Below are 14,129 nucleotides of genomic sequence, written 5' to 3' on the forward strand. Positions count from 1 at the left end.
ATAGTTTCTCTTATACAAGAAACCCATAATATAAAGAACAAAAAAGATAATAGGAAATAGGGATATGGGTAGTTTCCAAAAAGAAAGGGTACAAAGAGATGGAGGGAAGGGGGAAAGAAGGAAGGAGAGGAGGAGAAGGGGCTGAAAATAGAATTAAAATGTGTCACATACATGTAGCAACAGCCCATGAAATGTAATCACTATGTATTGCAAACAATAAAATGTTCTTTAAATCTATTTAATAAAATTTTGTACGGTAATGGTTCTAATTCTTACAGTTACTGTACTTGAGAAGCACATGAATAAATATAGCAGGCATTAGCCAGGAACTTTCTGAACTGTGTCAAGGTTAATAATAAGTAAAATGTTATAAGTTGAGACAGGACAGCAACAGCTGCGCAACATTCTTGGAAGCAGGGACTTTGATAGCATGAAGTCAGACAGTGAACTTGTTTTTGTCTCTTCATTACGTGAACAAAGAAGTGTTATAAGGAAAACTACATTTGTTTTATAAATTACGGTCATTTTGCATATAAAATCTGAGGTCTACAGCTGAGAAATCAGAGGCACACAGAGCAATGTTTGGAGAAGACACAGATCAAGCATACGAGAATACCTTGGCTGAGATTCAGTCTTTTGAGCTGCCCATTGAAGTGACTTTAAGGTAGGATTCTTTGATAATTCATTTTTTTTCTTCAGTGGCTTAAAGTAATGCTTTCCCTCCCTAATATGTTTTTCTTTATAACAGAATACAAATTTGAAAAACAGTTATATTTCTGTGTATACTTTGTCTCAAATTTTTCTTATCTTTAGAGAAATTACAGGAAATAATGCACTTTTTGATATTAAGTTCATTTCCTGATTCATTACCACAAGTTAAAAAATATCAGTGCCTTTCAAGTGACCAGAAATGACTTCATGCCATCTCCAAATAGATACTCCAGCTCCATATGTGTGAGTTTTCAACTTTCTCTAAAAGTTTTAGTGGAAAACATCTAGCAAAATGAGACATCAATGAAGCCAATTTATATTTGGGTGAATGTGAGCGGTAGAAAAAATGTAGAATGTTTATATTGTACTGTTGTTGCTGTCTTGGATATAAGTTAATATCTCAGATGTGTATTTATTTCCATTTAATATTTTAAAATAGCTTCTTGGTAATATGAAAATTAATTTGCACAGTTCAAGAACAATTAAAAATGAAAGGCTCTGTGTCTTCGTGTTTAAAGGTGTAGCTTTTAAAATTCAATTCTCTGTGTGTGTTTGTATCTGACACTTATCAGTGTGGGAACAAGATGTCAGTCAGGGCATATGATAGCAATGCTCAAATATTTGTTGACTAATATTTGTAGACTAAGTGGAAGGTTTTTCTTTTTATTTGGTTTGTTTGTTTTTTAGTGCTGTGTCTTTATTGTCCAAAATGTCCTGGGGCCAAGTTCTTTGAAATCCACATCAGTTCAAACCTGAATAATTTTCCCCTACATTTTTGAAATTTATTTTGCACTAAACATAGTTTGAACCTCTTTAAAGAGTTTAGTGTAGTGCTGGTGCCATAGAAAACTATTTTTATTGATTGATTCTTGTATTATCTTATATTATCAATATACAGTTGCTGTTGTAAAATAATTGCAGCTCTGTCAGAACTATTCCGTGCCAAAGCCTTCATCTTATATGAGCATCTTCATTCTGTGAAGAGCAGGGAATTTTTATCCTATTTAAGAGCTAGAAGAAACTACTAAGTTTTTAGATATGAGAAATCCAACAATTTTCTCTTTGTGGAGTACCTTCTAGAATTTGTGCATTTGCCTGTTGGCTAGGTCAGCAGTCTAAAGGGAGACGGAGGAAATAAAGTGGTCCTGGATGTTGTAGTTACTGTGGCCTCTGCAGCCGTTGCTGTTCAGAGCCCTTGACTTTTGACCCCCGACTCTCTCTACTTCTCCCCTGGTCTCACAGCCCTGGCCCCAATCTATAGACTTCATCCATTTTAGAACTAAACTCTCAGCTAATCTTCTTATGGTGCTAGCCCTGAATTACTGCTTTGTTTGTAGAATCTTTTCTACATTCTATTCTTAGAACAAATATCCCCAGTACCAATCTTATACCTTGACTTCCTAAAAAAAACATTTCTTTTCCTCTGATAGCTGCAGTATTTTTTTCCAGCATTACTCTCAAGAGTGAAGACAACACAGATGTGTTCTCCAGCTGCTGCCTGGTCACCACCCGAGTGGTGGTAGAATGCCCACTATTGGCTGCAAATCTGTGTAATTAAACAAGGGGCGAGAGCCCTGTTTGCCAAAGGCTACTTTTAAACATGTCATTATTATTTTGAGGAGTGGAGTGAAGCCACAGAACCCCTAACAAGACTTTATTTGGAACAATATTGGACAAGATTAGTTTTCCTGAACTATTGCTTTAATAATTTGGTCAGATGAAGACGGACTGGCATTTGGTGCCTTTCTAGTCATATCTGTGCATGTCACTGAGTTTACAATTTTTTTTCTATTACAGAACCCATTGTGTGGCCAAATCTGAGGTTGGAAAGTAAAGATGGGACCTCTGCATTTTGGTTAAACCAGACCAGTGGTAGTGAACCTTTTAGAGCTTTCAGTGATACATACGGCTTGCTGTAGAACACATGCCATAGGGTTGCCACCATTTAACTAGACTATTTATTATTTGACAATATGTTCCAAGATTTTTTTTCTTTTGCTGTTCATGGTTTCGTTCCCTTATCACCTTGCCAGCCCAGCTCAAATGCTTTCTTTGAGGCCTCTCCAGATTCCTTCCATCAGATGTGAGTATTCCGTCTGTTGAGGACCCGCAGTCCATGCATATGCGTGTGTTACAACCTTTTCTATGGCCTGTGGTTTCCTTTAATATCCTCTGCATAAGTTTCCACGGTTCCTGTTGCAAAGAAGCTAGATAACTACTTGTTGAACTGATTTGTATGAACTTATGAGTTAATGACCTCAAGAGGCAAAGGAACGGAGGCAGAGACAATGCTATCATCAGCAAAAAGGAGGAAGTGAAAGCATTTTAAAATCACAAGCTCTAAAGTCAGAGCTTGTAGAGGGGAAAGGGGGTTTGTCTGGAGGCAGATTCCTCATGGAGTGCAAAGGCTAAGGCTCTAGAATGGACAGCAAGGGAAAATTTAGGGGCTGGAGACAGTGGCACTGGGAATTCAAGAGAAATCCATTCCTAGGGAAACCTTGCCCCTGGGAATTGAGGCAGAGAGAATATCTGTGAGTTCTCCTACTCCTTTTACACGGTTCCAGGAAAAAGGGAGTGCTTTATCAAAGAAGTTGTGCTGTAAAATCCTAAACTCTCGTTAGCATCTTCTCTCTGACCACCCTTTTCTTCAGGTAGGAGCTGAGGTGCCCAGTTCAAGATAAGGGTGCCCAGTTCAAGATCATGGTCAGGTAGAATTTGCTTCTTTAACAAGGTGAATTCAGAGAGTTCAGTGACACAGATGGTTTTTCCAATGTCACTTAAGGATGACTCCGTTGCTTTTCTCTCAGAGTGTGCAAACCTTCCTGGCACGCTCTGTGCCTCCCACACATCATCTGCAAGAATGGGTCCCCTCTAACTGAAAAATTGTGAATGAGTCACTGGGACTAGGAGTCATGTTGGTGGGCATCACGAATGACCTATATTCTCTTTCACTCTACCCAGGCTGTATTCCTTCCACCTGCTGATTTCACATCTGGCTACTCTCGGTGTAGACTTCCCCCAGATGGTCTAGCCAGTGATGATGAAACTTTTGGAGACTAAGCGCCCAAACTGCAGTGCAAAACCACTTGTTTATTGCAAAGTGCCAACTCTGCAATTAAACCTGAAAACTCAGGGGCTGGGGTGGGGTGAATGTGGGCATCTTGGCTCGTGTGCTGATGGAGAGGGCTCTGAGTGCCTGCTCTGACATGCATGCCATAGGTTCCCCACCCCTGGGTCTAGCCTGTGTTCTGCCTGACTCTCCAAATGGGCCAATGGGCTCTTTGCCTCCATTTTGGAAGAGTGGGTAAGAATCACATGATTTTAAGATCCTGTGTTGGTTTTCATTCCTTGTCTGAAATATGGTACCATTGCCTATAGTATTAAGTTTGAAAGTGAGATCTTTCTTTTCATGGAAGAACTGAGCTAAAACTACTTTTTTTTACTTTTTTTTTTTGTTTATTTGTATTGTCAATGAAACACCCGGTAAAATCTCAGACAGATATACAAATTGAATTGGGGGATAACATTTCAGGGTATAAAAGTGAAACTTGGTTTTAGTCATTCACATAGGTGACTGGATTTAAGAGAAAAGAGAGAAATGTAAAAGAAAGACTGTTGCCACTGTTTCCTTTGTCCTAGCATGGATTAACTTTGGGCATTCAAAATTGTCTATCTGGTAGAAACCAGGAGGCTGAAACTCACCACCTGGTGGGATCTGGAATTGGTTTTGCTGCCCTGATCCCTTTGCCCTGAGCATCACTGTTGTAACTGTATGCTAATTTCCACTAAATGTTCTCATTCTGTTCAAGTAACTTGAATTTCACTCCAGCCCTTTTATTTGGCTGGTTCCTTGCCATCCCCCAAGGGAATGTGCTTGTTCCCAGAGACTTAACAGCTATCTGGAGCCATGCAAACAGAAAGTAAGCACTATCAGTTTTACTCAGCATTATGAACTTCCATGAACAAGGAAGCTCAATAGATCTAAACTAGCATATAAAATCTGATGCATTGAGACCAGTTGCCTGAATCTTCACATCGAAGATGATTCTGATAAATTAATAATGGCAGCTATGGTGTTAGCATGAGGCGGTAGCAGTGTTTAAAACATTTATTTACCACGTTTACATTAGAACTTCCCATTGCCAGACCTTACCCATGGACATTGACTTAGAAGGGGATGGTAGTCTGGTGCTCATTATGTCTCTCTGGGCCCAGAAAATAGGTCTAAATTGATTTGATCTAGAGGTCACAGTGTTTTGTTGCTATAACTGAGCTTAACTGATAAGAAAATGACAGACACATTGTAGGGTATTGCAAAGTTAGTGGGACGTAGAGAGAGGGAGTGTATCCAAAGGAGGGCCTGCAGAGGGCTGGAAAAAATAGGAGGAAAAGGGAATTGTACAAGATGACGTACCAGAAGAAATTTTTGTAATTGTTTTATGATAACATAATTGTTTCACACTTGTATTCACAGACTCTTTTGGGCTCTTTTCCAAAAGCTGACCATGAAGTTTTACCAGTTCAAGAGCAAACAGGATATTGTATTTCTTTGACTTTAGGAAGTTAAAGAAATGTTTTTAGGAATGACGATAACAGGCTTTTAGAAATGATAGAAAACATTAAAAACAAAACAAAACTCTGTGAACTATAAAATCTTAGAATGGCATACTCAGTTTTTTAACTTGTTAAATCCAGCTGTAGATATTCCAAAATGGTATACTGTATCTTGTTCTGTTAAATATATTAATATGAAAGATTTAAGTTTTAATCTATACCAGGACTTATCAGTTATTGAGTTTTGGCTTTAGTTTCTGAAACCCTGAAAGGAGAGCATAATAAAACCTATCTCAAATAGTTAGAGTATATGAAATGCTTAGCACAATGCCTGCTTGGCACATATTAAGTGCTTAATAAATATTAACTGTTATTATTATTGTCTATTGTACATCTTGGTTATATATTCCAACAGATTTTAGTACATGCATATACTTTATTTATTTTTACACAGTACTAGGTATTGAACCCATAGATTCACACAATCTAGGCAAGGGCTCTGCACTGAGCTACATCCTCAACCCTTTTTATTTTAAGATGGTATCTTGCTGAGTTACCTGAGATGACCTTCAACTTGCAATTCTCCTGCCTCAGTTTCCCAAGGAGCTGAGATTACAAGTGTGTGCCACTGCAGCTGGTTTATTTTTAGCACATCTTTCGAGCTTTGAAGTAAAAAGTATTTATGACATCGTTAAATTCTAAGCAGACAGGAAATATGAAGTCATATGAATTTTTAAAAAGAATTTTGTAGTTTTTACTTTAAATTTTTAGTCATGAAACAGGTACAAAAGCTCACCAACTTATAAAGACAGTCGAATCCAAAAGCAAAAGTAGATACTTCAGAGATAGTTGTAATACAACTTAAATATCAGCTTCTTTTTTTTTTTTAATTGGGTTTATTGGTACAATCTAGGTATACAATACAGTTACATTCATCATTGGGATTCTGTACCTTTACATAATAGGTCTTGATTCTCATTTTTCCCCTTGTCCCTGCCCTCCCTTCATCCCCTCCTCCCCTCCCCATTTACAAACTTAGCTTCTAATTAAATTAACTGACCAATGGGCCTTAAAATATCCTTTTAAATAGCTCATCATCAGATTCAGACAGACAATGAATATATTTGGCTTTCTTTTCTTCTTTTTCCCTCTAAGAATCAGTCTCTCCTGAAGTTTGTATTTTTAAAAGGAATAGCTTCTCAAATAAGACAAGGAGTAAATTTATACCTTCAGAGCGCAGAGAAATACCGTAAGAGTTCACTAAGAAGGAGTTTTACAGGGACACATATTTGCTTATTATCTGTCTAGGATAGTCACTATTTAGATTTTTTTCCCTATGCTTTTTTAAATGTATTTTTAATTGACACATAATACACATTTTAATTGCCATATAGTAATTTTATATATTTATGAGCAGTGTGATATTTCAATGCATGTATATGTGAATGATCTGATCAGGGTAATTGGTCTATTTATCACCGTACACATATTTGTTTGTGTTAGAAATACTCAAAATCCTCCAAAATTAAAAAAATTTTTAAATTGACAATAAATTGATAAATAATGATTTCATTTATTAGTGTGATGTTTTAGCTGTGTTTGATGATTCACATCTGTAATCCCAGCACTCGGGAGGCTGAGGCACGAAGATCACCATGAGTTCAAGGCCAGCTTGAACTACAAAGTGAGTCTCTCTCTCTCTTTTTTTTTTTTTTGTACTGGGGATCGAACTCAGGTCCTTGAGCTTGTGAGGCAGGTGGTGGAACCACTGAGCTAAATCCCTGGTCAAAGTGAGTCTCTGTCTCAAAAACAAAACAAAACAAAACAAAACAAAAAACCCCAAAACCAAAAAACAGAAAAAAAGTGATGTTTTGAGATGTTTACATCATAGAATAATAAATCAAGCTAATTAACATGCTTCTATTTTGCAATGAGAACATTTTAAATCTACTTTTAGCAATTTTGAAATATAAACAGATTATTAATTAATCTACCATTCTGTGTAGATTGCTAAAGCTTATCCTTCTGGCTCCACTAAAATGTTGTAATGATTAGTCAGCATCTCTCTTCATATCTCCCCTCACCCGTCTAGCCTCCACTCATGACTATTTTACTCAATACTTTTTTGAGTTCAACATTTTTAGATTCCACTTATATTTGAGATTAGGTTTTTTTTTTTTGTCTTCCTATGCCTGTAATTTTTATTTTGGTTTCATAACATTCACAGAGTGAGGTACCCTCTTTAAAAATCATATTCATGAATGTTTATGTTATGCTAATATAATATCATGTATAGTGTTGTTTTTTTTTTAATGTTGAGTTGTTGTGAATCTGGCCTTGCTGCAGGCTCTCAAACACAGTGAGCACTCCAGTTTTTCTTTTTCTTTTTTTTTTTTTGATACCAGGAATTGAACTCAGGTCCTTACGCTTGTGAGGCAGGTGGCGGAACCACTGAGCTAAATCCCCAGCCCTCATGTATAGTGTTCTACATACTGTAGGTAAAGTATAAGAAAGAGAGGGTCTGGGAAAACTGTTCAGAAATAAATTTAGGCCCAAGCAAGACAGGCCTGCTGCACCTGAATCACCGAGGAAAGCCAGGGGTCATTGATCAGAGTGACTTGTATAGTTGCCCAGTTACTGGTGCACATTTATCCGACAGCATTAGCTGTTCATTGCAACACTAGAGAAAACTTTGGGTACCAAGGGGGTGTTCTGGCTTGTGTGTAGATGTCCCTAGAGCCTCATGTGGTCACTGGTGGGGCTTTTCAGAGGTGGCTGGATCTAGAGCGTGTGATGTTGGGATCCAAGGTGTGTGATTACTGAATTAGTCCACTGATTGGTTTGTCATAGCTCTGGGTGTGGACAATGGGAAGGCCCACCCTGAGTGTGAGTGCTGCCCACCCTAAGGGTAGAAAGCTTGGATAGAGCATAAGGGACAGAACAGGGCTGTTGTGATTGCTGCTCCGCTACTTCATTGCTTTGTTTCTTTGCTGGCTTCTGCTTGCCCTGCTTTGCCATGGACTGTTTCTCCTCCGCGATGCCCCTCTGCTGTGCTACCCTGTCTTGGAGCCAGCTGTAAGCACTGAAACCTTTATAAAGTATGAGCTAAAATAAACGTTTTCTCCTTTAACTTTGGATGCCAGGCATTTTGTCTCAGCAACAAGAAAAGTAACTAAGACACAGGGAAACAGTTTAGTTTATTAAGTGGTTAAGTGAATGGAAACAGAAGGACATGAATTTGAATCCTGCTTTTACAACACTACAAGAGCTACTGAAAGGGGTTACTTGAATCAGACATGAAATGTACTTAATGCAGTACTTAATTCATAGCAAATGCTCATTCACTCTTCATTCAGTAAATTGATAATGGCCCATTATAATGTGGCAGGCAGTGACCTTGGTAGTGTTGATTTAAGATCAAGACCTGGAAATTCTTTGCTCATGGGGAGCTTTTATTTTAGTAACAGGGGCCAAACACACACACACACGCACACACACACACACACACACACACAGAAAAGTGGTAAAAAGTGCTTTGAAGGATAGCAAAACGGAGTAAGGCATGGGCCCAAAGGTTGTTATTTTACAGTGTGGCCTTGCAGTAAATGCAAGCTCTAATTATTTTATTTCATTATATTTAGTTACATTTCTAAACCTGTCTTTGCCAAGAGGAGAGAAAGAACAGTAATATAAATAAGAGAAAAGGGAGAAAAAAGCCAAGTTCATTAAAGCTAAGAGGAGAAAATGTGAGGAATAGAAAATGCATTGAACAGGATGAGGAGCAACAAACAAACAAACAAACAAACAAAAAAACAGCAAGGAGAAAGTAAGAGGTGAAGGGACACTAATCTGTGTTACAGGTTGGGAGGGGAAAATATGAAGAAAAGGCAAAGAATAGAAACTCAGAAAAAAATCTTTTGTTTGTATGTGGTGCTGGGGTTTGAACCCTTGTTCACAGCAGGCAACTGCTCTTCCACTGAGATATATCTCCAGCAATATTACTTTTAACTGTTTAGTGGAGGTGTGATGGTAGGGTATGAAACCAAGGGCAACTGCACAGGCTACACATTCAGGATCCAAGCCTCTCCGAGAGTTTAGCACAGAACCGGTCATACAGCAAATACTCAATAAAAATCATTGTTGAATGAATAAAACCAGGAGGTACTTTTGAACTCCTCTGATGACTGGCCCATATTTCATGAAAAACTGATTTATTTGGATTTGATTTCAAATTTCCTTCTATTGTTCTCCAGTGTGGGTTCCACATCTTTATGGAACAGCACATTCCTGGACAGTTTTGCCACAGGAATCCACCCAGCCCAGCCAAGCTGGGCTGTTTTTTCTCTTGCACTTACAAAATCTGACCACTTGGTGTCACTGCACCAAAACGGTGGGAGCTAGGGGAGCACTCCTGTGACTGGATGTCTAGGAGTTGCTACAGTCCACTTAGAAGAGTTAGTTTACTACAGTCAATGTATAAAGGCTGCTTGCACTTTACATTTTGTAACAGTCCTATAATTATATATGAAGAGCTCTAAAACTCTTTAAAAAACATCACAATGATTTTCATAGTCTTAAGGGGATAAAGATCAGAAATCAGCTATAGGGTTCCTAGGGGCAGGGAAAGGAGTCGTTTTGGAGAGATGTACCCCACCTCACAAGACATACTCTTACAATATTAAGCTTGACACGAGACATATTTGTACAGAGGTCATTCATTTAATGAACATTCATTGAGGATTTACTAGATGCAAGATACAGGATTGGGCAGTGAACAGTATGTACCTTAGACCTTGTCTGACCAAGGAGCCTGCCCTAGAAGTAGAGTTAGACTCAGCGCTGTGTTTACCAGCACAGCATGTGCCTCAAAGAATGATACTGCTTCAGGAACAGCAAAAGGACGTTTTCCTTACACAAATCTAAACTGAACACAAGTTCCCCTTTCCTCCTCTATAAAAGAAGGAAACAAATTTCAGGCAGTTTTCATCCACTGGGTATTCAGAAAAAGTGAGGTTTGGGTGCAATGAACACTGATATACAATCATACTTTTTTGTTAATGGACAGGGGAAGAACATTTATGTATCTGGTCTTTATTGTAACAAAGAAGAAGCTAAATGCTGGGCTAGGTAGTTTACTGACAAATGCCTGGTAATCCTAGACTGCAACGTTAATTGAGCTCTAAGTTAAACTCCTTCAATCTCAACACAGTTTGCAGACCTAAGGACTCTTAATATCCCTAATTCACAGTTGAAGAAACAGAAGCTTAGACAAGCTAAGTAACACCAGTTGGAATTTGGCCCCAAGCAGTTAAATGCCAGACGAGTGCAGCTGCATTCTATGGCTCCTTTCTGAGGGAGTAGATTTCCCCAGGTGTAGACCAGTGGCTTTTGCTGTGGTAAGCTGTTAATGACTGTAAGATTTTTGCATGTCAAATTCTTACTTTGCTGGTTGGTTGTGTACTGGACAAAGAAAGCAAATCCTACGTGGCCTGTCTTCCTGGTATATTTTTTTCCCAGGAATTGTGAAGAGAGATATTGGGTGGATCTCAGGAAGTTAAGATTCACTGCTCCAAAGAAAGTCAACACACTTGTGGCATCTGCCTGTGTGCTCTGCTGCTCTCCAACCTCCTCAGACCAGACTGGTCATTTTTCTCTTGGATAAACTTTTCTTCCTTACACATTGATGTATTTGCTATATCTATTGCGATATCTACATTCATGAATAAAATCTGCTGATAGTGGGCTGGGGATACAGTGCTTACATAGTTAGATTTGATCCCTATCTCTAAAAAATGAGTGAATGAATCTGTAAGTAGTTATTTAGAACATTTAGCTTTAAATTCTTGGCAAAGCCCTTCAGATATTAACGGAACTATCAGAAGTCACAGAAAGCTGTTTCAAAAGAAGTGGCTAATGAATTTTATTCTTTTTTGAATTGTGGGGAAGATACTGCTACTCATGTTGAGGTAATTTCTATGAGCAGGTATTGAAATAAGCATGGTGAAAGGAGTACCTAAGCAGGCCTGGTTTCTCACAGCAGGGCATCTGGAGCTGGGTTTGGATAGGTGGTATCAGGATTGCAGAAAAGGGGAAAAGGTCTGGATGATGAATGCTAAGGAAAAGAATGCCCCAGCAGGAGACAGGTGCCAGATAGGAAGCTGGTCTGTTACCTGCCCTGCTCTCCTTACCTTACCTTATTTTACTCTTGAGAGTACTGAATTGTGGTCATGCTTATCTTCTGAGTTAAGATAGTCCGTTTCCTGCAAAGAGAACTAGCTTTTTATTCTCTTTGTAGGAGAATATAAAATCTGTCCTTTTTTTTTTTTAATTATTCCGTGTCAGATTCGATTTTTAAGAGGCGAATTTTCCCCTCTTGAGAGTAGAACCTGTAATTAGGATGTGCTAACACCAGGTGATGCTGCCTCAGTAACTGTAGAGGAAGTCAGCTAAGGAAAAACAAAGTTTAAAAGAATTGTCTAATAAAGAAACAAATTGCTCTAATGATAAATTTTTAGATAACCAGAGGAATGGGTGCAGTTTATACCCTGTAACACAAGTCTGTAAATTTCTTTCTCACTTGGAGCTCTTGATAAAAGTGGGAATCAGGGAATATCAGGTAACATTTTATTAGTGATGTATATTTCTATGAAGGTAGCTAAATATAAACACATTTTATGATGTAGCATTTAATGTCAATATATAATAACTGAGTTTAAATAAACCAACTTTTTTTTTTTTTTTTTGGTACCAAGGATCAAAGTCTGGTCCTTGCACTTGTGAGGCAGGTGGTGTCACCACTGAGCTAAATCCTCAGCCCAAGTAAATCAACTTTTAAATTCCTAATTGTTACCAGTCACAGATTAAACCCCTACCTTCTGCTTAGACCTGTTTGGAATGCTCCTTGCTAACTCATCCTGAACTCTTTCCAGGGGTTTCAGAGGTTCAGCACTGTTTGGTTTCAAAACTCTCAGCTGTGTGCAGCATGTGAGGAACCACAGGAAATTTCATATTAAAAACAAAATCATCTGAACATGGTGGATTTGGGAAGTGGTTTTTCTAGTGCTACATATTCTTGAAGCACAAGGAAGTGGGTATTTCTCAGAGGAAGTCTGGATTCTCCTGTACCATGAAGGCAATGGAAAAAGGGGTGAGGCTTTTCTGGTGCAATAGGCCATTGGATATAGGAATGACTTTTTTGTCTTCCAACTCAGCATGCACTGAGGTTCCTTTGGCATCCAATTTATAAAACAAAATGCATAAATGTACAAAAAGAAACTAATCAACTAACCGAAAACAAGTGCAAACTATTAAAACAGTTGGGGGAGTAGGTAAATGTGTGAACTTAAATTGTATTCATTGGGGAAGATTGTCATTAGTTTGAGGAGTCTATATGAGGGAAATAAATTTTGAGTCAGATTTTCCAAGGAGGACAGAAATTCCAGATTAACAGGGAAGAAGGCACTGATAATGTTTATAGGGCCTTTAAAAAGTACGGCAGGCAGAACAATGGTCTCTTATAGACACAATCTAATCTCTGGAATCTGTGACTAGAGTCTGACAAAAAGGATGCTGCAGACGTAAGTTATGAACCTTAAAATGGGAGATTATCCTAATGCTATGGTTGGGTTGGACCAAATACAAGAGTCAGGGAAACTTTTCTGGCTTAGGTCAGTCAAAAGGAAATGTGTCTACACAAGAATGGTCAGAGATGTGATGTTGCTGAACTTGAACACCAAGGAAGGGGCCACAAGCTGAGGAATGCAAGCTGGAAAAGGCAAAGAAACAAATTCTTCTCTAGAATCTTTGGAAAGAAAAGCAGTTGTGCTGATACCTTGATTATAGCCCAATGAGAACTGTGTCAGACTTCTAAGGTACAAAACTATAAAATAACATACTTGAGTTGTTTTTTACTACAAAACTTGAGGTTGTTACAACAACAATTTTGCGGGGGAGGCAGGCTTTCAGAGAGGCTCTCTGAAGGGAGTAAGTCATATGGCTGGATAGTGAAGGGCCTGGTTGACTCAGGGAATTTCAAAGACCTGGATTAGTGGAAACCAAACAAATAATTGTCCTTCAGGCTAGATTCACACTCTGTTCCTGGTTAATGTTCCTTGGTTGCTGATTTAATCAGTGTGCCATAAACTTGCTAAGCAGCTCTTTTCCCACACTTGCAGCTTGGCTCAAGTCACTACAGTACTCTTTTTCCCCTTTTTTCTGCTCACCCCTCCCCCTCCCCCTCCTGTTGCCTTCGGACACCTGAGTCCAAGGACTTCAGCATGAAATTATACACTGCCCTGGGTCTCTTGAGTCTTTGTCAAGTGCCTTAAACTCTCATTTAATTTTTCTGGAGCTTAAAATTTATTTTCAAGTTGATGGCCTCTGTGAACTTGCTTCAGGCAGGGGACATGAATACACTCAAGAGAGGTCAAAATGGTCTTCAACTCGAATTTTTGTTCGTACCTAAATTTTACTACCAACGCACAAAATCGTGCTTTTCATAGGGTCAAGTTCTCCTTTTCCTGAGTTCCAGCTCACGAGTACAGCAAATCCTCTGCTAAACATTCCCTTAGTCACTCCAAGCCTTTATTTTTCACTCTTGGAGTCTTGTTAAATTGCCCAGGCTGAGCTCGAATTTTCGCTCTTAACCGCCTTGGGCTTCGCAGAGTGCTAGGATTACAGGCTTCGCCTAGATTTTAATACATAATGAGGGTGACTAAAGGTCTACTTCCTTCAATACTAGGGTACTCCCAGAGCGTAACAGAGGGTGTGGCACACAGAATAGAAGAATATCTGTTACAGCCAAAAGGGTCCTCACTAGACCACTAGGGTAAGGTCAAGGCTCAGGACCGGAGCGGACAGCTTTC

General features: G+C 38.8%; 1 protein-coding gene across 1 annotated transcript in view; it reads left to right on the top strand.

The window, feature by feature from the left end:
• The first annotated feature begins 409 nt into the window (after positions 1–409).
• The window catches only part of Exoc6 (exocyst complex component 6), a 213,524-nt gene continuing 199,804 nt past the window's right edge, over positions 410–14,129 (top strand). The window contains exon 1 of the mRNA XM_010632092.3: positions 410–664. Within this exon, the coding sequence (XP_010630394.1) occupies positions 579–664 (86 nt within the window). The 5' untranslated portion in view covers positions 410–578. The remainder of the gene's footprint in view (positions 665–14,129) is intronic.

Source organism: Fukomys damarensis, unplaced genomic scaffold (genome assembly GCF_012274545.1).
Source record: "Fukomys damarensis isolate Sample0158 unplaced genomic scaffold, DMR_v1.0_HiC HiC_scaffold_20, whole genome shotgun sequence".
Taxonomy (NCBI): Eukaryota; Metazoa; Chordata; class Mammalia; order Rodentia; family Bathyergidae; genus Fukomys; species Fukomys damarensis.